This window comes from Thalassophryne amazonica, chromosome 20 (assembly GCF_902500255.1).
Source record: "Thalassophryne amazonica chromosome 20, fThaAma1.1, whole genome shotgun sequence".
In the NCBI taxonomy this organism is placed as follows: Eukaryota; Metazoa; Chordata; class Actinopteri; order Batrachoidiformes; family Batrachoididae; genus Thalassophryne; species Thalassophryne amazonica.
The window spans coordinates 20136182-20161394 of record NC_047122.1 but is presented as its reverse complement, the minus strand read 5'-3'; the positions used below and the strand labels follow the sequence as shown (position 1 = coordinate 20161394).

The window sequence follows — 25213 nt, the reverse complement described above, 5'->3', positions numbered from 1 at the left end:
ATGCGCCTCCAGAAGGATCCCCGCCAAACTTTGGTGTCATTGATTTGATTAGTTTTGTCCCGTTTTAAACCTCCGAAGAGTTCTTCAACTTACTCCAGCAAAACACACAGAGACAAAATAAAAATAAATAAATATAACCCAAACGTCGTCACCATCATCTCTTCCTGACTGACAGCAGCAGCAGCTGCAGCGTCACGTGTATCACTGACTGTAATCTAACGTTCCCGCATTTTTGTAGCAAGGGCTAAAATTCCGGCGCCCCAAAGCCATTAATTTTGGCAATGTTGATTTGCCAAATATTTATTAATTTTCCCTAGCAACTACATACAATTGGTTATTTCGCTGCACTTCAAGGGCGCTTGAATGAGCGCCCAAGACGAGGAATGATACGTTCTCTGCTTCTGTCAGTGGAAATGCACTGTTGAATGAGAGTCAGTTGGAGGAAGTGTTGTTTTACTCATTCATATTACATGTAGGCACATACTATTAAGTAAAACTGACATTGATAATACTTTTTAAATATATATTATGACTTTTCCTCTCCACATCTAGGAGGGCAGCGCCAGAGCACCCCCTATGGGCCAGCCGCCACTGGTGTGATGTCTGCTTTGGAACCAACCCTGTCCCGTGCACAGCAACATTTCCTCTATATTGTTTTGTGAATTGTTTTGTAATTTCTGTCGGGAGCCTAAGCAGATAGTCACCCCTTTGTGTCTGGTCTGTTTGAGGTTTCTTCCTCAAATCATCAGAGGGAGTTTTTTCCTTACCACTGCCACCTGTGTGCTTGCTCTAAGGTTGGTAAGGTTAGATCTTACTTGTGTGAAGTGCCTTGAGGCAACTTTGTTGTGATTTGACGCTATATAAATGAAAATAAATTGAACTTATATCGCCTCTAGTCCATGGGCCAAGCAGGTTTTCGGTACCACTGAAGGTGACCAAACAACACTTAGAATCCAGCCTCAGTGTACCATGGCCTACAAAAAAAAATGCATGATAACCATCCCAGGGTGGTAGCTGTAGCCAGGTAGGGGTCAATGAAGGATTACATGTTGTGTGGGCCGCCAGAAGAGGAGGTACTGCTGGCCCACCGCCAGAGGGCGCCCTGCCTGAAGTGCGGGCTTCAGGCAGGAGAGGGCGCTGCCGCCACGGACACAGCTGGGGGTGACAGCTGTCACTCATCATCTCATGACAGCTGTCACCCATCTACACTTCATCATGCTACTCCATAACCCCGGACGTCATCTCCTCCTCGTTGCAGAGATATCTTCGACCTGTGAAGGTAAACTGCTCAGCCGCCAAACTTTGATAAGTACTCACTAACGCTGCACGTGCCAGGGTTCTGGATTTGAGGTGGAGGTGGAATCTCCACCTTTGTTGTTACTGGGTGTACATGCACCCACATCTTATTGTTTTTGCTCCTCGCCAGCAGTACCAGATCCGACATTCGGAGACGGTGGCCACCTGGGGACTTGGGACTTGGCGGCTCCAGTATTCGCCAGGTTCAGTGGCGGAGGAAATCGTGTGGTTCCGGTTCTTCTCAGGACAGACGTCTTCTGTCCTCGAGCCTGCCCACACGTCACCTTTGTGATTGACTGTTTGCAAAATTTTATATTCCTCTGTATTGTGGTTGTGCTCATTCACGACAATAAAGTTCATATACGCCCCCTGTTGTGGGTCCGTGTCACTACACTTTCCCAACATTACACAGAAGTTAAAATCTAAAAATGCTCTAATCATGTTGAAAACTATATCACATTATTATTATTATTCCTCTTTTTTTTTGTTCCAATTTTCCACTCACACCCCTGTGGGTTTGAAGTTACATCTAGGTTGAAATGAGCTTGTCAGTTTCTTTGATTTCCAAAGCTTAGGTCTGGTGGTCTCGGGTCTTGGCTGAATGAAGCCTGCACTCTTCAGTCCTCATCTCGCTTGTTTTCTGTTGCATGATGGAGATTAATGAATCATTACGAGTCCTAAGGCTGCATCTGTTACACTGACCTTTTATGATAAATTGTAATCTGCAGTAAAAACTGAATTCCGGGTTTTCTGGCAGACGTCTGCACACTGAGTGCTCATCTATGTGGGGCTAAGTGATGAATGCTGGTATGAAACTAAACAAAGGGGGAGGTTTGGATAACCGGGCTCTGTGTGCTCAGGGAAAGTCTGAAACCTGATAGCAGCATCCCAAAGTGTTGGGCATCGCACTGTGACAATCACTGCAGGGGCAAAGGTCAGAGAGGAGTGAGGGCGGATGAAGAGACGCCACCCAGAGAGAAAGCAACAGATGGACTTGTGAGGATTAGAGAGAAATCTGGGTGGGATTCTCATGGAAACTCACCCAAGACAGAGGAGGGAGGAACAAGGGAGTGAGGCAGAAAGGTGAAGGAAACAGGTCCGAGTTCGCCAGGGACCCCAAAACGGTGAGTTAAACTTGATTTTTTATTCTGTCATACACAAGTATGATGAAACGTGTCAGCTGATTGATGCAAATTTGCATCAATAGGATAAAAATGGCATTAGATGTGTTGTAGTTTGGCTCAGTTAAAAAAAAAAAAAAGTCTTGCATGACGCTTACCTGTAAGTCAGTCAGGGGTGAAATCACATTTCACTTATTTATTTATTTTTGTTGTTGTTTTTAATTTGAAAATTTCCCAAGAGCCAAAAGTCATGAGGACTTGGTGCAGTGAGCAAAGGACACTTGACCTTTTTTTTTTAAAGAACTTTGGATTTGTTCATGGTAGCATGTGCACACAGTGTGCATGTGTGAGGGTCTGTGGACTCACGTTCATATATTCTCATCATTTCAACAGAAATGTTATATTTGTGCATTTAACGTTATAGGACATGAAGCAAAAACAAACAGGACGTATGTCAGAGTTTGTATGTGACACATGTCTCAGAAATCATCCTGTCTCATGTTTGATGATAAATTATTTGTAAGATACAAATTTCTATCACCTCCAAGGGGGAAACTTTGTACCCTGATGTGTTACCATGGTAACGGACAAAAAAAAACAACTAAATTCACAAACAACTCAGATTTCAGTAACTGAGTTCACAAAAGCAGACGTAAATTACTCACAGATCCCAAATTTATATTTTAATATAATAACGTTATATATTAATATGATAAAATATTATATTATTGTTAAAAATTGTCCGCAGATGTGACTGTGTGTGTTTGTCTGTATGTGGCCCTGTGACAGACTGGCGTCCTGTCCAGGGTGAACCCGGCCTCACAGTCTATGATTGCTGGCATAGACTCCAGCAACCCCACGACCCTTAATTGGACTAAGCAGCTGAAGATGAGTGATGTGTACATTAAACCATTTTCATGGAAAATGAACAGAAATGCCAGGTTTGACCTTTGACCTCTCTGTGTCTCAGCAACCACAGAAGCTAGAAAGCAGATTTTGTGCTAAAATTACTGAGATCGCAAATTTCAGTTTGTTAAACTTTTTCACCGCCGCGTATGCGTTTGTGGTGTTCATCGTTAGCAGACATGAGATTAATGTGAGATGAGTTAACCTCATAAGCATCTCATGCAAGTTCAAAGGTCACTGACCTTGACCTATTTTTATGGATCAAATCCAAGTCAGTGCAAAAGAAAAAAAAAACTGACCATTCGTGTGTGTGTGTGTGTGTGTGTGTGTGTGTGTGTGTGTGTGTGTGTGTGTGTGTGTGTGTGTGTGTGTGTGTGTGTGTGTGTGTGTGTGTCCCCTTTACCGCACAATTACAGTAGTGTTCAGAATAATAGTAGTGCTATGTGACTAAAAAGATTATTCCAGGTTTTGAGTATATTTCTTATTGTTACATGGGAAACAAGGTACCAGTAGATTCAGTAGATTCTCACAAATCCAACAAGACCAAGCATTCATGATCTGCACACTCTTAAGGCTATGAAACTGGGCTATTAATAAAAAAAAGTAGAAAAGGGGGTGTTCACAATAATAGTAGCATCTGCTGTTGATGCTACAAACTCAAAACTATTATGTTCAAACTGCTTTTTTAGCAATCCTGTGAATCACTAAACTAGTATTTAGTTGTATAACCACAGTTTTTCATGATTTCTTCACATCTGCAAGGCATTAATTTTGCTGGTTTGGAACCAAGACTTTGCTCGTTTACTAGTGTGCTTGGGGTCATTGTCTTGTTGAAACACCCATTTCAAGGGCATGTCCTCTTCAGCATAAGGTAACATGTCCTCTTCAAGTATTTTGACATATCCAAACTGATCCATGATACCTGGTATGTGATATATAGGCCCAACACCATAGTAGGAGAAACATGCCCATATCATGATGCTTGCACCACCATGCTTCACTGTCTTCACTGTGAACTGTGGCTTGAATTCAGAGTTTGGGGGTCATCTCACAAACTGTCTGCGGCCCTTGGACCCAAAAAGAACAGTTTCACTCTCATCAGTCCACAAAATATTCCTCCATTTCTCTTTAGGCCAGTTGATGTGTTCTTTGGCAAATTGTAACCGCTTCTGCACATGTCTTTTATTTAACAGAGGGACTTTGTGGGGGATGCTTGCAAATAAATTAGCTTCACACAGGCGTCTTCTAACTGTCACAGCACTTACAGGTAACTCCAGACTGTCTTTGATCATCCTGGAGCTGATCAATGGGTGAGCCTTTGCCATTCTGGTTATTCTTCTATCCATTTTGATGGTTGTTTTCCGTTTTCTTCCACACGTCTCTGGTTTTTTGTCCATTTTAAAGCATTGGAGATCATTGTAGATGAACAGCCTATAATTTTTTGCACCTGCGTATAAGTTTTCCCCTCTCCAATCAACTTTTTAATCAAACTACGCTGTTCTTCTGAACAATGTCTTGAACGTCCCATTTTCCTCAGGCTTTCAAAGAGAAAACCATGCTCAACAGGTGCTGGCTTCATCCTTAAATAGGGGACACCTGATTCACACCTGTTTGTTCCACAAAACTGATGAACTCACTGACTGAATGCCACACTACTATTATTGTGATCACCCCCTTTTCTACTTTTTTTTTTACTAATAGCCCAATTTCATAGCCTTAAGAGTGTGTATATCATGAAAGCTTGGTCTTGTTGGATTTGTGAGAATCTACTGAATCTACTGGTACCTTGTTCCCCATGTAACAATAAGAAATATACTCTAAACCTGGATTAATCTTTTTAGTCACATAGCACTACTATTATTCTGAACACTACTGTATATGACATCAAATCATTGCAAATCTGAGATATTTGAGATATAAATTCATCTTACATTGTCTGATGCGAGAACACTTGGGGAAAGTTGGTGATCGAATGAACACCCATCCTTCCCGGTCTTTCAGGACTGATCTCTTGCTTGTCCTGAAAATTCCCGTAAGTGTCCGCGTTGACCTTTGCTCCCTCAGTGTGCTTCAGTCAGAGGTCAGCAAAAGTGTTTGACTCGAGACAAATTTGGGAAAGAGCCACAGCTGCATAGTTTGATTTCCATTAGGTGATGATGTGACAAAGAAGGGAAATAGTTTGTAGTTGTGGAAATAATTTGACTCCAAAATGATGATGATACAGACAACAAAAAAGAAAAAACGCTTTGGATGAGCTGTTTGTGCGTAGCAGGTTTAATCAACATCAGTGGATTAGTTTTGAGAACCAGATTTAAATGTTGATAAATGTCCTATATTGTTAAAATTAGAGGGGGGTGGGATAATCCAGATATTTTAATTTAATGGATTAAATGAGAAGTTTTATTGGACTCAGTTGTGAGTAATCTGGAGATAAAAATGAAGGCAAAGACACAGATTTCCTTTACAGATGGTGACGACTTCTCTGTCTCTCTTTTCCATCCAGGTGGTCGCCGGGCGTAATCTCATCTACCATCTCTGTGAGATTAAGACAGATTATCAGATGCAGAGGCAGCCCTGAGAAACCGCACTAATCGCTACTTCACGTCGTTTCTGGGAAAGGTGGAGGATCAGGTTGGAGGACGGGATGTGCCCTGAGTATGGACGCATTAGTCCCAAAATCCTCAGATGAGAATTAGAAGTTTATCTTCATCAGACTGAGGAAAAGTAATGTGTGAAGAAAATGATGCTTTCAATGTTTAAGCTTCACCTGATGTCCTTTGACCTTGCCGTGTGTCCGTTTGATTGGACAACTGCTTCTCCACTCTCTTTTCACACTTTTTGGCTGCAAATGATTAAATCCCAGCATTCCATCTTTCATCCTGCAGCAGCCCTGCACTCCTTTAGCAACACTGCACCATCCATCCTTTCCATCCATTTTATTCTCGTCTACTCCACCAATCAACCGATCAGCCGTGACATCTTTTCTTCATCTTGACTTGTCATTCTGGTCTCACGGGATCCCGCTCCACCCTGCCTAATCTGCGCAGTTTAAAGCCTGTCGCGCTCTTCTGTCTGCAGCATCTCCATGAGCAGCCACCATGCTGAAGAAGGTGTCGCAACGTAACCGCTCCCTGCTATCGCTCTTCCTCACCTCGGTGGCGCTCATGCTGTCAGTCTCAGCTTTCTGTACCTCCTACTGGTGCGAGGGGATGCACAAGGTGGTGAAGCCTCTCTGCCTGTCACCGGTCAAGATGAAGAACTGCGGCCAAAACAACAGTTACCCGTTTACATACGGTGAGGCTGCTGCGCTGAACGCTGCACCCTGACGGTGCATTTCAAACTTTTACTCACAGTCTGACTCATATTAACCAATGTTTTGGAGTCTGTAGGCCCATTAGGAACCAGGATTATACCATAAAAGTGTTTGCTGGTGTTTGTCCCTGAAATCTGACCTTGGAGAAAATCAATTGCATCATAATATTAAAGAACTCAAGAGTTCATCAGGAGGACTCCAGAGGTTGGAGAAGGTCAAGGACACACCCACGCTTCACCTGGCTGCGGAACATAGATGGCTACTTTTGAGAGGTGGCGATGGACTGGTTGTCTGCCTGGGTGGTTGTCATCCAGGACCCAAGGCGGTTCCATAGAGAGGTGGACGCTGCCACACCAGCGATGGCCCCAGACATGACGATTTGGAGCCATGCTATAATTACTCACTTCAAAGTCATTTTAGTGTGTAACAGGTGTGAATATTGCATTTACGAAACATTTATAACATATAAACTGTTTTATGGCACAGCTGTCCTGTTTTAATCAAGAATTGTGTTACTTTTGCCAAAATGATTAAACGGTACCTCACAATGTTGATTAAAAAAAAAAACTTTTTATCACGTTCTGAGTACATGGTTTTAATCCCACCTGGAATACTGGGATTAAATATTTGCACCTGATCTGCAGTGATTCCCCTAATCTTGTTTTCTTTGCTGATGTCAGAGTTTGATTTTTATCACTGCACTTCAAACACATCCATTAATCCACTGGTTTATTTTAGAGATTTAACCTCATATTTGATCGTCACACCTAGAAAATAGCTGTGTTTTCGGTTTTATTTCATGGTGTTGTGACCTGGTGGGTTTTATTCTCTTGCTCAAATTTAATTCCATCCTACCAATCTGTTTTACCTCATGCTCTGCCCCTTTCCTTCCAGAGACTCCCACTGTGGACACCAGGAGCCACGTCCCCAACACGACATTGTCTTCCCTGCAGAAGGAGCAGCTGGCCTTGCTGCAGAAGGTGCAGCTGGCCAACGCCGTGCACTACATCTGGGAGACGGGCGAGGACAAGTACATGCTGCGTTACTTTCACACGGGCTTCTGGCTCTCCTGTGAGAAGCACAATGAAGGTTGGTGATGAGACGCTCCAAAATCAGTTTGTGTAAAGGGGGGAGGACAAGCTGTGAAATCTGGTTGAGGTGCAGCGTTTATTTGTGCAGTGCACACTTTACCACTCAGCCATCATCACATCGTGGAGAACGTTGTAGGTGCATCAAAATTAGGTGAGATTTCAGCTCACCCAAAACCACAAACACTCCCAAAACTGTATCGTCCTGCAGTGACTGGTACAGAATCTCAGTCATAAACCACTCAGTTTTTGGGAGGCAATAAATCGAATGATGGACAACCCCCCCAAAAAAGCTGTTTTGGGGACTTTTTCTACCAGTTTGGCATTGATGTCACCAGGTCCCAGCCCACTGATTTTTATCTTGGATTTAATTTCAATGAATTGAGTTTTCCTTTTTGTGTGTGTGTGTGTGTGTGTGTGTGTGTGTGTGTGTGTGTGTGTGTGTGTGTGTGTGTGTGTGTGTGTGTGTGTGTGTGTGTGTGTGTGTGTGTGTGTGTGTGTGTGTGTGTGTGTCATAGGGGTCTTGGTGACCTTCTTTGGCCTGCAAAGATATTTCAGATAACATTGCAGGCCAATGAAAGCCCAGGTCTTTAGGGTCCTGGTGCTGCCTGTCTTACTGTATGACTGAGATACTTGGATGCTAATCAGTGACTTAATTCAATTCAATTTTCAATTTATTTTTATTTATATAGCGCCAAATCAAAACAAAGCTGCCTCATGGCGCTTCACACAAGTGAGATCGAACCTTACCACCACCTACAGCAAGCACACAGGCAACAGTGGTAAGGAAAAACACTCTCTGGTGATATTGAGGAAGAAACCTCAAGCAGACCAAACTCAAAGGGGCGACCCTCTACTTAGGCCATTCTACCAAAAATGTTTACAATACAGAACACAACACAACAACAATTGACAAGAGTCCATGCAGGCACCCAGTCCACCGTCGGGAGGGGGTCATCGAGCCACTCGTTGGATCTGTTCACCTAAGATGACGACTGGATGTCTTTGGTACCAGATCTCTGTGGAGGATCCTTGGGTACCGCTGAAATGACTTTGTATCAAACAAGGCGTTACTGAGGGGTATCACTCACATTGTGAGGGAGGGTCACCTTCGATATTTTGGCCATGTGGTGTATTTCTCTATACATGATCTAGCACGCACTGGCCTGGGTGTTGAGGACACTGAAGAAAGCCAAGGACACGCCCATGATTCACCTGGCTGTGGCACATAGATGGTTATTTTAGAGATGTGGAAATGGACTGGTTGTCTGCTTGAGTGGGCGCCATCCAGGACCGTTCTGTGGTGTTATGGATGTAGCAAAGCACAGCACCAGTGCATGCTCTCAGACTGGACCACAAACAGCTGTCTGTATCTCCAACAACCATATACAAGATTTTTCTTTCTTTTTTGTTATTATTGTGAAGATAATTGAATTCTTTTTTTTTTCCTTCTTTCAGGCAAAGATCAAGAAGAAAAGTGTCGCAGTTTCATTGAGCTTACACCTGGAGAGACACAAGGTCAGCACAACACAAGCCGTACACTAACAAACAAATCATTCATAAATGCTGTGATTGTAGAAACATTCTTGTTATTTAATCAAAGAACAAGAAAACACAATCCAGACAGAAAGCAAACCTTGTCAATGGGAAGTTTTCCCAAATCAGTACTAATCTGAAGCCGTACCTAACTTTGTTGGACTCTGTAGTGACAACAGCTCCTTTTTTTTTTTTTTTTTTGCTCGGAGTCACCACAGTGGATCCAGTATGGATCTGCATGTTGATTTTCCTAACACAACTCCACACTGCATGGAGAAGGGGCATGGATGATCTTGAACCAGGAACCTTTTTGTTTGAACGCACATGCTTTAACCACTTGGCCACTGCACCACCAAAGAGCAACTCATCTATTCCAACCTGACTTTGACTTCTGATAAGTACACAGAAACTTAAAAAATACTAATAACAATAATAATATTTGTAGGTTTGGTTTCTTTGGCTTGGCTAGTTCAGTTACTGGATGAGTTAATGCCAAAAGTGGGTGACCATAACATAGGGAGTAAACGTCCTACCACATATTTGAGACTGAGATGAGGAGTATTGCTTACATTGCGAAGGATCGTTAGCTACAACATTCTGGCCATGTGACACGTGACCCCAGCGGCTGGAGCACACCAACGACACGCCCATCTGGCTGTGACAGACAGATGGGGTTACTTTTGAGAGGTGGATAGACTTGGCTACTTGGGTAGCTGCCATCCAGGACCCAAGGTGGTTGTGTGGCAGGGTGGATGAGTCAATGCATTGACACAGTCAAGGTTTATGACAAAAAAAAAAAAAAAAACCTCAGTATTGCATCAGGACATATCTTGAGTCGTGTTTGTGTCAGTCAACTCACATCAGTTGCAGCTCAGCACATCTCCATTTAACAATATTAAATGTATTTCTGGCCTTCAGGCGTCCTCTGGCTGTCTGTCATCAGTGAGTTCTTGTACATCGGACTCCTTGGAATGGGCTTCCTGCTGATGTGTGTGGAAGTGATTTGCCTTTGTGCCAAGAGGGAGATGAACGCTCTCAAGATCAACGCCTTTGCCGCCATGTGCACCGTCCTCTCAGGTGATAACCTCGTGCAACGGCTGCCGTGCTTGTGAAAAAAGGAAGAAATAACTTCAAACTAACCACAACCCCAAATCCTAGTACAAGTTCTGTACTGTAGAGGACTGCTTTTGTAAAAAGTACATGATACAAACAATTTAATGAGCATGCGTTGCTGTATTATTTTAGTTACTTGTTTGGGGTTGTAGTATTGTATAAGGTGTTAAAATCCAACCCCCCATCCGTGTCCTGACACCTGGTTAATCAATCAAGTAGGGGATTGCCTGTTGGGGTGAAATACGGTGGGGACCTCATGTGTCCCATGGCCATTATGGTACCGATGAAGGCCCAACAGGAACCCTTAACACAAGATGGCTAACTTGGCTCCGGTGACACAAGAGGTCCTCAATGGTGGATCAGGGAGAAGAGGTGACGACTTGCCATGCAGCAGCTGTGAAGACAGATGAAGGCTACAGCAGGTCCTCAGACCCTGATCATCTGGGTTTTCCCAACCATCGGACCAAGCTAAGGGTCTGTCACGGACCGTGTGTTTGTCAGATTGCATTCCCATGTTAAACAAACCAACGTACAGGCATCTCTAGATCAACCCTGGATGTAGATTTTCTGTGTTGCGCTGCACACCCACAAGGTATCAGAAACAGTGTGCATGACGACTGGGCCTGTTCAGTCATCTCCGTATCAACCATCTCATCTGGGAATCAATCAAGAGACCATCTTCTTCACCACTGAAGGATTGCCATGACGATGGAGCATTACAGTGAGGAAAATAAGTATTTGAACACCCTACGATTTCGCAAGTTCTCCCACTTACAAATCATGGAGGGGCCTGAAATTTTCATCTTAGGTGCATGTCCACTGTGAGAGACATAATCTAAAAAATAAAAAAAAACCTGTAAATCACAATGTATATGATTTTTTAAATAATTTATTTTATGTTACTGCTGCAAATAAGTATTTGATCCCCTACCAACCAGCAAGAATTCTGGCTCACACAGACCTGTTAGTGTTTCTTTAAGAAGCCCTCTTATTCTGCACTCTTTACCTGTATTAATTGCACCTCTTTGAACTTGTTACCTGTATAAAAGACACCTGTTCACACACTCAATCAATCACACTCCAACCTGTCCACCATAGCCAGACCAAAGAGCTGTCTAAGGACACCAGGGACAAAAGTGTAGACCTGCACAAGGCTGAGATGGACTACAGGACAACAGGCAAGCAGCTTGGTAGAAGACAACAACTGTTATGATTATTTATTAGAAAGTGGAAGAAACACAAGATGACTGTCAATCTCCCTCAGTCTGGGATTCCATGCAAGATCTCACCTTGTGGGGTAAGGATGATTCTGAGAAAGCTCAGAACTACACAGGAGGACCTGGTCAATGACCTGAAGAGAGCTGGGACCACAGTCACAAAGATTACATTAGTAACACATGATGCTGTCATGGTTTAAAATCCTGCAGGGCAGCAAGGTCCCCCTGCTCAAGCCAGCACATGTCCAGGCCCGTTTGAAGTTCACCAGTAACCATCTGGATGATCCAGAGGAGGCATGGGAGAAGGTCATGTGGTCAGATGAGACCAGAATAGAGCTTTTTGGAATCAACTCCACTTACCATGTTTAGAGGATAAGAACCCCAAGAAAACCATCCAAACCGTGAAGCATGGGGGTGGAAACATCATACTCTGAGGATGCTCTTCTGCAAAGGGGACAGGACGACTGCACTGTATTGAAGGGAGGATGGATGGGGTCATGTATTGTGAGATTTTGGCAAACAACCTCCTTCCCTCAGTAAGAGCATTGAATATGGGTCATGGCTGGGTCTTCCAGCATGACAATGACCCCAAACACACAGCCAGGGCAACTAAGGAGGGGCTCCGTAAGAAGCATTTCAAGGTCCTGGAGTGGCCTGGCCAGTCTCCAGACCTGAACTCAATAGAAAATCTTTGAAGGGAGCTGAAACTCCAAACCTGAAAGATTTGGAGAAGATCTGTATGGAGGAGTGGACCAAAATCCCTGCTGCAGTGTGTGTAAACCTGGTGAAAAACTACATTGATTTTCACAGGTGTTCAAATACTTATTTGCAGCAGTAACATACAAATAAATTATTAAAAAAAATCATACATTGTGATTTCTGGCTTTTTTTTGTTTGTTTGTTTGTTTTAGGTTATGTCTCTCACAGTGGACAAGCACCTAAGATGAAAATTTCAGACCCCCCCATGATTTCTAAGTGGGAGAACTTGCAAAACTGCAGGGTGTTTAAATACTTATTTTCCTCACTGTATATAAGTCAGAATCCTAACAGTTTATTTTTTACTTTCCTGAGTAATAACGGTGATGTTTGATTTTCCTGTTTTCAGTGATGTTGTTTTACTCTTGATGTTCTTGGCTGTAAAGACATTTTAGCTCTTGGTGTTTTGGGGCCACAAACACAGTAAATAAATACAGTTTGAGTTTTTATGTACTAGATTGACTGACAGGTGTGGTTTGTTCAAACTTGCAGCATCAGCTACTGTTTTCTGTTTTAAGTCAGTATTTTGGCCTTTTCTTGATCAGGATTGATGGGAATGGTCGCGCACATGATGTACTCCACAGTGTTTCAGATGACTGTCAGCATCGGGCCGAAAGACTGGAGGCCGCAAACCTGGGACTATGGATGGTCCTTCGCGTAAGTTTGCATCAACCTAAAGTATTTACACTGCACCAACGTGAAACTAAATATACTTGTTGGCTCCCCTCACTCCTCAGGTTAGCGTGGCTCTCCTTTAGCTGCTGCATGGCGGCTGCCGTGGCTACGCTCAATTCCTACACCAAGACCATCATTGAGATGAAGCATCGCGCTCGTGTAAGGCTGGACGAGGCACGTGCTGCTGTCTGCGCCCCCTCCTACGAGGAAGTCGTACGGAGTGGTGGTGGTGCTGGAGTTTATTCTGTCAGCCAGTTGATTCAGCTGGGCCAGCAGGGGGTGCTCATGAACCCCCTGTGGCCCAGAGGAGTGGGGCCCGCGGTTGCACCTCTGCCTTGTGGCACTGGGGGGACAATTGGAGGGATGGGAGGAGCTGAAGTGGGAGGCTTGGGGGTGGGAGTAGTGGGAGGAGTTGAAGGTATAGAAGTGGAAAAAATGGGAGCACTGGGAGAAGTTACCAATGGTGGGGGAAGATTGGTGGACCCTCATGGCGTGGTGATTGTGGAGGGATGTGAAGAATGTGAGAGAGAACTGGACCAGATAGACTGCACTCTACAGGAAGATAGAGAGGACTCAGTCTGCTGAGACTGAGAAACAAGAGGTAGAACACTGCACAGGTTTCTCTGGGAGTTTCTTTGGGTTGGAACGTGTACACTGCCACAGAAGATAAGCACTCAGCACACCAAGTGGCTTGATGATCACTGGTTCTCGAATGAAGGTACTGACTATTCCAGAGGGGCTCCGGACTGGTTCTCCCCCGGCCGCTTCACAGTGCAAGCTTTGTTCCAGTCCCTGGTAGCAGCAGAGTTACACCCATAACACAAATAAGTGTTCTCTTTGTGTTTCAGCCTGTGTGAACAGTTTTGCGATGGTTGAAGGGATTGTTATTTCTACCTGGTTCTTTTTATGTCAAATTCTGCCCCTTACCAAAAACCAAACCATTGTATTCCTCATTTTGAGTTTATTCAAGGTCACGTTAGAAACTAGGCCTGGGACCCTTACAGACAGTGTCCATCTTGTGAAAGGCCCCTAAAATGAGTCATACAATACTTTTTATACCTTGTGGGTGTTAACATGGGTGTGGTTTAGTCTCACATTTCTAATGTTTCTGGCTCTCACCAACAGGGGGAGGTCTCCCTGTGTCTGAGACTTGGACACATAATAAAGTAAAACTTATATTTCTCAGAACTTCCAAACAAATAACACAAATAGTTGATAGCTAACATAAAATAAAGAATTAGCACAGATATTATCTAACAGGATAATTCCACCTCCAGGCTCCTGACCACGAGTCTGAGGTGCAGGATGAAAACACAAGCTTCAGAAGAAGAGCCAGCTGATGAATCAGAGGTAGGAGGTTGGAGTTGTCAGTATTCATCTCTCCCAGCTACCTTGAACACATCTCAGTTCCTCAACCACTCACACCTGCAGCTTCTCTGCCATCATGGACAGATTTTAAATGTTATCCGCACCCTCTGCTTCTTGCTGAATGTTGCTTTTTTAATCGGCTCTACTTCAGCTGTTGTTTTTTTTTGTTCCTGCTGTTTTTCCATTTGGACGATTGTTCATCCCAGACTAAATGTTTTGTTGTTTTTTTTTTTGTTTTGGTTTTTTTTTTTGCCTTTTGGCCAATTTTGATTTATTTATTTATATGCATTAGGTTGCTTTTGCTTGATTCTCGTTTTGCTTTTGGGGGGAGATTATAAGCATTAAGACTTTGTTCTTTTTGATTATTGGGTTTTTCTTGTGCCTTCATTTTTCAATTTTTTTAAAACAAGTTTATCATGTTCCTGTCATCAGCACCAGTGGTGGGCACAGCTAATCAAAAGTTAGCTTCAGTAACCGCTAATCCTCTAACTGAAAAGATAACTTTTATAATGCTAAACTGAGAAACCGCTAAAAACATTTAGCAGAAGTTACAGCTAACCACTAACTTTTAGTATTGACTCGGTACACTGTCGGCTACTGATAAGCCAGTTTTGAGTTTAAGCACCACCGAGACTTCTGAGTAAGTTCAAAGGCAATCACAAACCCCAAACAATGCGGTAGAGCTTCTGTCTTTATGCATACTGCCCGCTGCCATAAGGAAGTATCATTTACTTTCCATATGCAACAACACAGCCGGTCTGGCACGAGACATGAAAAGCAAAGCACTTTTCACTCATGGTTTCATTTATAAACAAAAGTAATTCTGGACAGTTTTTCGACATTAACAGCAACTCTGTCATTTTTACAAAGTGAAAATGTCACACATATCTTTTAAAGTAATGTGCTAATTTTTGAAAATTTGAGCAATTAACTGACACATGCGCCAAAAGGCATTATGGGAAAATGCTGCTGCAAAAACAAAACAAGTCATTTATTATGTAATGCCGGTGTCACAGACTGAACAGTCCCCCCTAAAAATCGGTCCACCCTGCATTCACTTCGCATGCCTCATTTGTGAACGTCACCAGTGTTTCGCTGATTATCACCTCGTTTCTACTTAAAACTGCACTCCAATCATCATCTATCTCAGCGACAGATATCTGAAGCTTTTGTACAACAATAATTTCCACATAAATTCACCATTATTTCATCATAAAAGATGGAGGAAGCAATTAGAGCACCGCAGCAGCATGAGCTGCTGGCTGGTGCGTTTACGGCGCCTCCGTCATTTCAATGTGTCACCGATTATCACATCAGTTCTACTTAAAACTGACTTTAGAATGATTTAAGAGGTTTTACTTTGTCATCTGTTGGTTAATAATCCCTTTGATCCCTTTGGGTGAAGAGAGTCCGTCTCAGATGAGCTGCCGTGGTCCCAAATGATGCATGCGCAGTGGAAGCAGGGCAGACCGCTTGGTCTGTGACACCGGCAGCAGCCGGCCCGTTCGCTTTTACTGGGGGAGGACTGAACTCACAGTGGTCTGACTGTTGCAAAACACGCAACAGACAGGAACTAACATGTATGATTAGGGTTTGCAAATGTTTTTGACCGTTAAAAAAATGTTAGCAGACTCAAATTTAGCAGAACTAATTTTAATGGAAGCTAATTGGTCTGCTGATGGTTTTCAAAGTTAGCTGAAAAGCTGAACTGTGTTAGCTGAACTTTGCCCACCACTGATCACCACAATGAAATGCAGCTTCATGCTGTTGTCTTCCTTTCATGCTTTGTGAAAATTGCAGAAAACACACAATATCAAACTTGATCATAATTGAACTGCAGGTCTGATGGTGTAATATTTATTATAACCTTGTGGTTTATTTTTATTGAAACCCAAGACAACACAGAGAAATAAAACTACTGTGCAACACATAGCGCTTGATTAGAACATCATGCGTGTAGTATTTTACCACATGGATGGATTTAATGAACACAAATGTAAAATGCATAAAATGAGAATTAGAAATGGTGCAGATACAGTTACAATCCCAGAAACTAGGTTGGATAGAGTTTACAATCATACATGCACAAGAACAAAACCACCTTAAAAATTTTTAAAGTACAGACACAAAATTTATCTGGCAAGAACTTGAAAGCTTCTTGATGTATTTTTACTATTACAATTTAGATTGTACCAGGTTAAAAAAAAACACATACATGCACAATTTAATTATTTGCAAGCAGATATTAATTCTGTCACATGTGAGATCAAACATGCCACAAAAACAATACAGTCAAATAAATTATTGAAATGTATATTAAATAATGTATCATTTCTACCATACAGTTACTGTTTCTGGCATAAAATCGGTTCTGGTCCACGTGGGGTAGAGAACACCACTCTCCATCAAACATGGGATTAACCAGGAGCTGCTGGAAAGTCATTTAGAAATATCAAATGTCTCTTCAGGTGCTGTTTAGAAGTCACAGTTTGATTTATAGAGGGGCAGAAATATGTAAAATATTATTATGATTGTGTTTTATGGTAAAAACGTTGTTTGATGTATAATTAAAAAAATAGCCAAGTTACATTTTTAATCAATGTAGCTGTACTTGGAATGGATAAAGCATGTAAGAAAACAACACTTCCAAAAACATTGCTTGGCATTGTATGTATTTTTTTTAATCAAACAATGTCTGTGCAAAATTTGGTGCTTTTAACATAAAATCTACAATTATTTTGAATATCTGCCACAATGTGAATACTATGTTAAATGACACTAATCATCAGAATATTCCAAATTAAAACATAAGAAATTTAAAAATACTTCAGGAAACACTCATGTTTTCTCTGTGAATGTTTTAAATACTATTTCTGGCTTTTATGGGGTTTTTTTTGGGGGGGGGGGGGATCTTTTGTTTTATTGTTGTTCATTGCAATTTAATTGTTTTCATGTAATTATTTTGTCTGTGGTGCTGCTGTCTTGGCCAGGTCTCACTTCCAAATGATATTTTAAATCTCATGAAATAAAGAAATGTACTTTGGTCATCTATAGTATAAATTATACAACCCCAAAGAATATTTTAACTGTAATTTAATTTCAGTGATGCTGACTTTTGTCACGGTTACTGTATACATTTTTGCCAGAGTGATGGATTAAGTGGGAATAAAATCACAATTCAAGCAGGATTTAATGCACCCATGTGGAAGAAGAGTTACTTTGAAGGGTCATACTGAATCAAACGAAGGGCGTCGTCATTCTCCAACACGCCCTGGACGAACTCACCTTCGGCCACTCTTTCTGCAAAGACGGGGGGACATGAAAATTTGAAAAAATGCTTTGTGAAAGTATTTTTAATTTGTTTAATTGCACATTGTAGATTAAAATGTACACACACTATGACAAATCAGGACAGAATCATTCCTGGGTGGCATCAAATGATCATCTCTGCATCTTCTCTTACCATTTTCTTTTTTGTTAAATATCCTCCAGAGTTTATCTGCCCTCTTCTCAGCCGTGTTTTCATCTTCAGGCAGCGCGTCCACTTCATCTGTAGGGATCATCTTGAAAATGGCCTGTTGGAAAAACAAAGAATGTGTTTTTTTGTATAGCAATAATTCATTACGGCCATTGTTCTAATTTAACATGGCACAATGCCGTGAAAGTCTGAAACATGTCACGCAATCTGAATCATGTCACAAATGCTTTCAAAGAAAGTAAGACACAATGTGAGAAAGATATGTACAGGTAACAAGAAATCGTTCCCAAATAAAACTGTGCCTGCCATTACAATAAAATCATTGCTTCACATCTTCACATCTTATTTCTATACAGACATCATAGAGGCTGACAATATGTATCTGGATCTGGATCTGGAAATTAGAGGTCGGCGATACCAGGAATTTTGGTATTAATCCAGTATCGCCGATATCGATACCGATACTTTTTCATATTTAAGCTTCACAGATCCAAAGGATCCAAAAGACAGGATAGAATTTCGCCAAACATTGTACGTGACAACAAAATACTTTATCGCAATCAACATTTTTGTTTAAAAAATATCACTCAACACAACTTAAAACAAAATCTCCTGAGGTAGAGGGCTGACAAACCACAATACAAGGGTGTGCTGCTCTGTGTTGTGTGACACAGTGCAGCGCTGCTCTTACAGACAGAGAGTAGACTGAATCTGCGTGCGCAGCAGTCAGCGCTTGCGGGAGAGAAAAAAAGCTCGAGTATTGATCTTTTTACACGAGGATCATTCAATATCAATACCAGTGTTGGTATCGATATTATCGATATTAGGATTGATCTGCCCACCTCTACTGGAAATCAGTTGTGCTCCACAGGTCTGCTGCAACATCTCAGTCATCTGCATTAAAGCTCATGTTGTTGGAGAGAAATATCCAAATGATATCTCTGGTTTTCTATTTCAGATCAAGCTGGAATTTTGTAATTAGTAATTTATCCTGTGTCACATCATGATCCACGTTTTGGCTACACGATGCATAAAGCCATGCTTTTATGCCATGATGTTTTGGGGGGTAAATGCATTGGTCCTGTTGCACTAAAACCGGTTCAATTCTTTCCTTTTGGTCTGGTCTTTTATGAGATGGTTGCCTGCTGTAGTTCATGAAGATGTTCTGCAACGCTTCATTGTCTTTAAAGGTTTTTTGCAGTATTTGGTCCACCTTGTTTGCATATTGAGAAGACAAAATATTATAAACTGCATGTTCTGACAGTTTTGTTTTGCATTGTTTTATTTGTTAGTGTGGCCAAAACAGATGGTCACCCTGCAGAGTCTGTGCTGCTGGAGGTTTCTTTCTATAGCCACTTATTGTTTCCAATGTGCTTGCTCATGGGCCGGGTAGGGTTTTAAACTTACTAGTGTGTTGGACCTTGGAGTGATTTATGTTGTGATCTGGCAGTGTATAAGTAAAATTAATCAAATATAATGCCATATAACACAAATTCCAATAGGAAAAAATCCATCCTGTAAAATGTGTATTTTTTTTCTAGACATGTGCAACACTGCTGCAGGTTTTCCAAGAAGAAAGAAAATGCATATACCGTATAGAGCCGGTAGATATTTACAAAAAACTATCATTTGAAATCCACATGAATAGCAGGTGTGAGTTAGTTTAGCGAGTTGTTTTTGGCTGGGCCTAATAAATCATTAATTCTGCCCCAATTAATGCTAAATTAAAATGAATTCTGCTGCAATTAATTCACTATTTTTTCATCCATCCATCTGTATTTTCTACCGCTTGTCCAGATCACGGTGGCTGCATTCCCAATCCTAGTTTAATCTCCAGCATTTTTTTCCCCACACCTATGAAGTGACCTTAATAAACATTAATTCACTTTCATGTCAATTAACAAAATGAAAATGATGGCATGGATTAACTGAACAACTCCAAAGGCAAAGTAAAACAGCTTTGTTATGTGGATTCTAATCTTCTAAATTAAAATGTAGCTGCTATAAGCATGGTGCATCCAGAAAGTATTCACAGCGCTTCACTGTTTCCACACTATATGTTACAGCCTTATTCCAAAATGGAGTAAATTAATTTTTTTCCCTCAAAACTCTACTCACAGAACCCCATAATGACAACATTAAAATATTTTTTTTAATTTTTCTAAATTTATTAAAATAAAAAAGTAAGAAATCACATGTACATAAGTATTCACACCCTTTGTTTAATACTTTGTTGATGCACATTTGGCAGCAATTACAGCCTCAAGTCTTCTTGAATATGATGCCATAAGCTTAGTGCACCTACCTTTGGGCAGTTTTGTCCATTCCTCTTTGTGGCACCTCTCAAGCTCCATCAGGTTGGATGGGGAGCATCATTGCACAGCCATTTTCAGATCTTTCCAGAGATGTTCAATCAGACTCAGGTCTGGGCTCTGGCTGGGCCACTCAAGGACATTCACAGAGTTGTCCTGAAGCCACTCCTTTGATATCTTGGCTGTGTGCTTATGGTCATTGTCCTGCAGAATGATGAACTGTCGCCCCAGTCTGAGTTCAAGAGCGCTCTGGAGCAGGTTTTCATCCAGGATGTCTCTGTACATTGCTGCATTCATCTTTCCCTCAATCCTGACTAGTCTCCCAGTTCCTGCTGCTGAAAACATCCCCAGAGCATGATGCTGCCACCACCATGCTTCACTGTAGGGATGGTGTCTGATTTCTTCCAAACATGATGCCTGCCGTTCACGCTAAAGACATATCTGTCAACATTTGAAATTACCAATGTGGGACACCCATGCATGGCCACAATCTCCAAGGGCATGAAGCATAACTAGGGGATCCGGGGGCATGCCCAGACCCACACAAATGCAGGACTAATGGGTGTCCCACACAAATGTGGGACTAATGGCCATCCTGCACACACCCATGCAGGATGCAGGACACGGGGGTAAATACCTAATTCCCCACCTAATGTGGAAAGGTTGGCAGCACTGTAAAGAATTCAGTCTTTGTCTCATCAGACCACAGAATTTTGTTTCGCACAGTCTGAGAGTCCTTCAGGGGCCTTTTGGCAAACTCCAGGTGGGCTGCCATGTGCCTTTTACTAAGGAATGGCTTCCGTCTGGCTACTCTACCATATAGGCCTTGATGGATTGCTGCAGAGAAGGTTGTCCTTCTAGATGGTTCTCCTCTCTCCACAGAGAAATGCTGGAGCTCTGATAGAGTGACCATCAGGTTCTTGGTCACCTCCCTGACTAAGGCCCTTCTTCTCTGATCACTCAGTTTAGATGGGTAGCCAGCATTAGAAAGAGTCCTGGTGGATCCAAACTTGATGATGGAGGCCACTGTGCTCAAAGCAGCAGAAATGTTTTTGTACCCTTCCTCAAATTTGTGCCTCGAGACAATCCTGTCTCAGAGGTCTACAGATAATAACTTCATGCTTGGTTTGTGCTCTGACATGCACTGTCAACTGTGGAACCTTATATGTAGACAGGTGCGTGTCTTTCCAAATCATGTCCAATCAACTGAATTTACACCAGGTGGACTCCAACTAAGTCAACATCTCAAGCTTGATCAGTGGAAACAGGATGCACCTGAACTCAATTTTGAGCATCATGGCAAAGGCTGTGAATATTTACTGTACGTACATGTGATTTGTTAGGGTTTCTTTTTTGATAAATTTGCAAAAATATCCAAAAATAACTTTTTTCACATTGTCATTATGGGGTATTGTGCGTAGAATTTTAGGAAAAAAATTAATTTCGTCCATTTTGGAATAAGGCTGTAACATAACAAAATGTGGAAAAAGTGAAACGCTGTGAATACTTTCCAGATGCATGGTAGGCCTGAATTTTCAGACTACATCAAACTTAGTTCAAATTTCAGCTGTTGATTTTGAGTCCATTATCATGTATGGGTTCCATTTTCTATATTTCATCACAAATGCTAAACAATGATTTGGAGTGCTTTCAATCATCAAAATATTTTAACTTTGACAAATTTGCTAAGTACAAAACAGCTGTAAAATCAGTTTATATCCGTATGATACTTTGTTTTCCCACTTAATTTGTGCTTTGCTATTGTAACAAAGCAGAAAAAACTAATTGTCCTACTGTAACTACTTAAGATCCATCATTGAGTACTGATTTAAAGTAAGTAAGTCCCTTCTGCTGCTCCCTTGTTTTCACTCGGGGTCGCCACAGCAAATTGTTGAACTGGTACAAGTTTTACTCCGGATGCCCTTCCTGATGCAACTCCACGTCACATGGAGAAATGTGGCAGGATTGGGGTTTGAACAGGAAACCTTCCGCACTTAAACCAAGTGTGCTAACCACTTGGCCACCACCCCTGCACTGAGTTCTGATTTAAAGGTTTGTGATTTAATTCTGCTGTCCCACAAATTTTGCTTAATGGAAGCCATGTTGAGCAACCCCTTTATTTCCTTAATTACTCCCAGGTTCGGACTGAGTGTGCGTGTGTGTGGACATGAATTGATGAATGTGGTTTAACTGTGAAATGATTTAATGAAATATCATGAGAGTCCATTTTCTATTTAAAGCACGAGCTGTTAACCTGAATAGATTTGCGGATCAAAATAATACCAGGAATACCTGTTTAATGAATGACTGTAATCTCTTTGTCCAGTAAATGGGGTTACACTGCCATCACACAAGACTTAATCCAGAATTTTTCAATTATCATTCAAACATTAATATCTTCATATAAAAGAGCTCAAATATTAACTTTAAGTGAAATTTGATTGATGTATGTCATTTATTTTTGATATACAGCAACATGTCCACTGTATAAAATAAAATAAAATAAAATAAATGCTACATTTGCTGAATCGAGTTACATCAACCAGACCTACAACATTTGGTTGTTTTAAATAGGAAAAGCAAATTGTGACAAATTGTGATTTGTGGGACCAGCTGACAAAACATGATTATGTAAACAAAGAACATCATAAGAGTGTTTTTTGAAGACATCTAGGCTAATTTTATGAATTAGCCATAAAGTCAAACCTTCATTTCCTGCAATTAACTATTCAAGCTGAACTCCAAAGCTCTGTGCTGGCTTTGTCCTTAATTTGACTTAATTGGTTTAAGAACAACAATTATAGTCTAATCCTGTGTTTAAAAGGTTTCTTCACAAAGGTAACTCCATGACAAGTCAGAAAGCTGTGGTTAATTTTGGTGACAGGAATTTCTAATACTACTGGATGACTGTAGAATCAAAGAGGATGCAAATGGTAAATGTAATTCTACACTTCAATCAGGTGCAAGAGACTGTTACCTTCCTGATCAATACACTTATCTGTCCAGTGCTTGATCCATTTACTATTAATTTAAATCATTCAGAAGCCTCTGATCATTCATCCATTTGTAACAGAAAAAACTAACGTGATGTATCTGACAATTGGCTATGTCACTAATGGACTACAGAAAAGACGACTATCATTCTGTATGCAGATGATGTGATTGTCTACACATCATTTTGCTCTTGCAGGTGGAAGTTGTTGCCATAATATAACTACTTAACACTGTTCCAACAGACAGTGCCCTGCTGAAAGCAAGAACCTTCACCCAGTAATGAGGGATTTCAATTGCAATGCAATAAATAACACATTATTTTGGAAATGAAAAATGACTGACAAGTTGTCCACTTACATCCAAAGTAATTTTGTTTGGCAAGTACTGATAATTTCTCAGCTACAAACAACACTTTTCAAGTGAAACCATGACAAGTGTATCTGAAATGTATCTACCATCGACCATTGCTCCAAAACATATTGTACACACTTACCACATCCACATCTGCTTTGATTCCCAAGCCAGGAGATCTTTGCTTTATGTCAGTCCTTGACTGTCACTGAAACATCTCAGTTTCATGTTTTGTCATATAAAGGTTAAGAACTGCTTTATTTAAAAAGACAACTCACCGAACAAATTTCTTTGACTTCCGACTTGGTGATGTATCCGTTCTTGTCCACGTCAAACAGCGAGAAGGCCCACTCGAGTTTCCTGATGGTTTTACCAGTTGAGGTCATGTGGAGAGCGATGATGTACTCTTTGAAGTCCAGAGTGCCGTCATCGTTTGTATCAAAGGAGCGGAAGACATGTTCGGCGTACGTATTGGCGTCACTATCTGGGAAGAACTTATTGTAGATGGCCTGGAACTCTGCTTTACTGATGCGGCCTGATGGACACTGCTTCTTGAAGTTCTCATACCACTGTACAATCTCGGTCTCTGTGAACTTGGTGTTGAGCTTCAGTTCCTCTAGGATCTCCTTAGACACGGCACCACTCCTGGAGTTACCCATTATTGGTGATGCTGCTGGTGTTTAAGAGCTGTATCAAAATATGAACTTGGGTCTACTGTCCTTTTCTATGGCAGTTAGCACGCAGCTTCACCTTAGGGAGCAACCCCCACAGTTTGGATACGGATAGCAGTATCCTTCTTGAACTTAGTCCTGGCCTGCAAATCAGTCCTCAAAAGCCAATGCTGTGAAAAAACCAGAAGCCATTTGGTAAGGTCTTTAACTCTGATGGACAGGGTTCTATCAAGAAGATCTGAACTATCATCTTTCAGTCTGTTTTGGCGGTTGTATAGTGATATTAAAGGTTTTGCTCAGTTTAGGACGAAATACCAAACTGTCTATAGTCAGATTCTTCTGACTGGATATGTATTCATAGGTTCTTGCTCACAAAAACCAATGAATACACATCTAATCAGCAGAATCCAAGTATGTTTAACTACAGTAAATTAGGAAAGATAGAGGTTGAGATATTCCCTATTAACTCAGTAAAATGCTAATATTCAGCCTTGCAGTTTTATTAGAACTATTTAAAGCACTAATAGCAATTTCCCAATTTAAGTGTCTTCTTCTTAAAGATACTGATAAGTGGGTTGAAATCCATAAGGTCTGCTGGTTTCCTACCTGTGGGAGCTGCTGATGAGTCCAGCAAACAGCGATGTTCAGTCTAGCGGCAGCAGAGAAAATCAGCCTCCACCTGCTGGCATAAGTCAATTAATCTGGATCATTGAGAGGCGGAGCTACAGCAGAACCAAAGTGAACGGAGCTTCTGTTGCTGCATCTTCTGTGGTTGACTCCTGAAGTCACTTATATACGAGGCATTACCAAGACAAGAAGATGTGTTTTAGCACACATTTAGATGGTAATAATCACCAAGGTCAGTTCAGGGAGCATGTGCTGGTGTCAAACATCATCATGTCCACCACACTATAGGATCACCATGGGCCCTAACTGACCATCACCCAGGTAGTCAAATGGTCCATCAGCACCTCCCAAAAGTAACCACCAATTGCATCACATGGCCAAGCTGACGTTC

General features: G+C 41.5%; 2 protein-coding genes across 3 annotated transcripts; one reads left to right on the top strand and one right to left on the bottom strand.

Annotated features, from left to right (window-relative positions):
* The first annotated feature begins 6179 nt into the window (after positions 1 to 6179).
* On the top strand, positions 6180 to 13606 carry LOC117501457 (germ cell-specific gene 1-like protein). Its single transcript, XM_034160358.1, has 6 exons — positions 6180 to 6617; positions 7531 to 7725; positions 9183 to 9242; positions 10179 to 10337; positions 12892 to 13003; positions 13084 to 13606. Exons 1-6 carry the CDS (start codon positions 6422 to 6424, stop codon positions 13604 to 13606), a joined length of 1245 nt encoding a protein of 414 aa, XP_034016249.1. The 5' UTR covers positions 6180 to 6421.
* Positions 13607 to 16003: 2397 nt separating this feature from the next.
* Positions 16004 to 24954, bottom strand: LOC117502268 (recoverin-like). 2 transcript variants are annotated; one of them, XM_034161315.1, is made up of 4 exons: positions 24802 to 24954; positions 23803 to 24365; positions 17853 to 17964; positions 16004 to 17689 (listed from the first exon to the last, which is right to left on the bottom strand). In XM_034161315.1, exons 2-4 carry the CDS (start codon positions 24181 to 24183, stop codon positions 17604 to 17606), a joined length of 579 nt encoding a protein of 192 aa, XP_034017206.1. In that variant the 5' UTR covers positions 24184 to 24365; positions 24802 to 24954; the 3' UTR covers positions 16004 to 17603. The 2 variants fall into 2 exon arrangements, with proteins under 2 accessions (XP_034017206.1, XP_034017208.1); XM_034161317.1 differs by lacking the exon at positions 24802 to 24954 and having other exon boundaries at positions 23803 to 24666.
* Between the last annotated feature and the right edge of the window lie 259 nt (positions 24955 to 25213).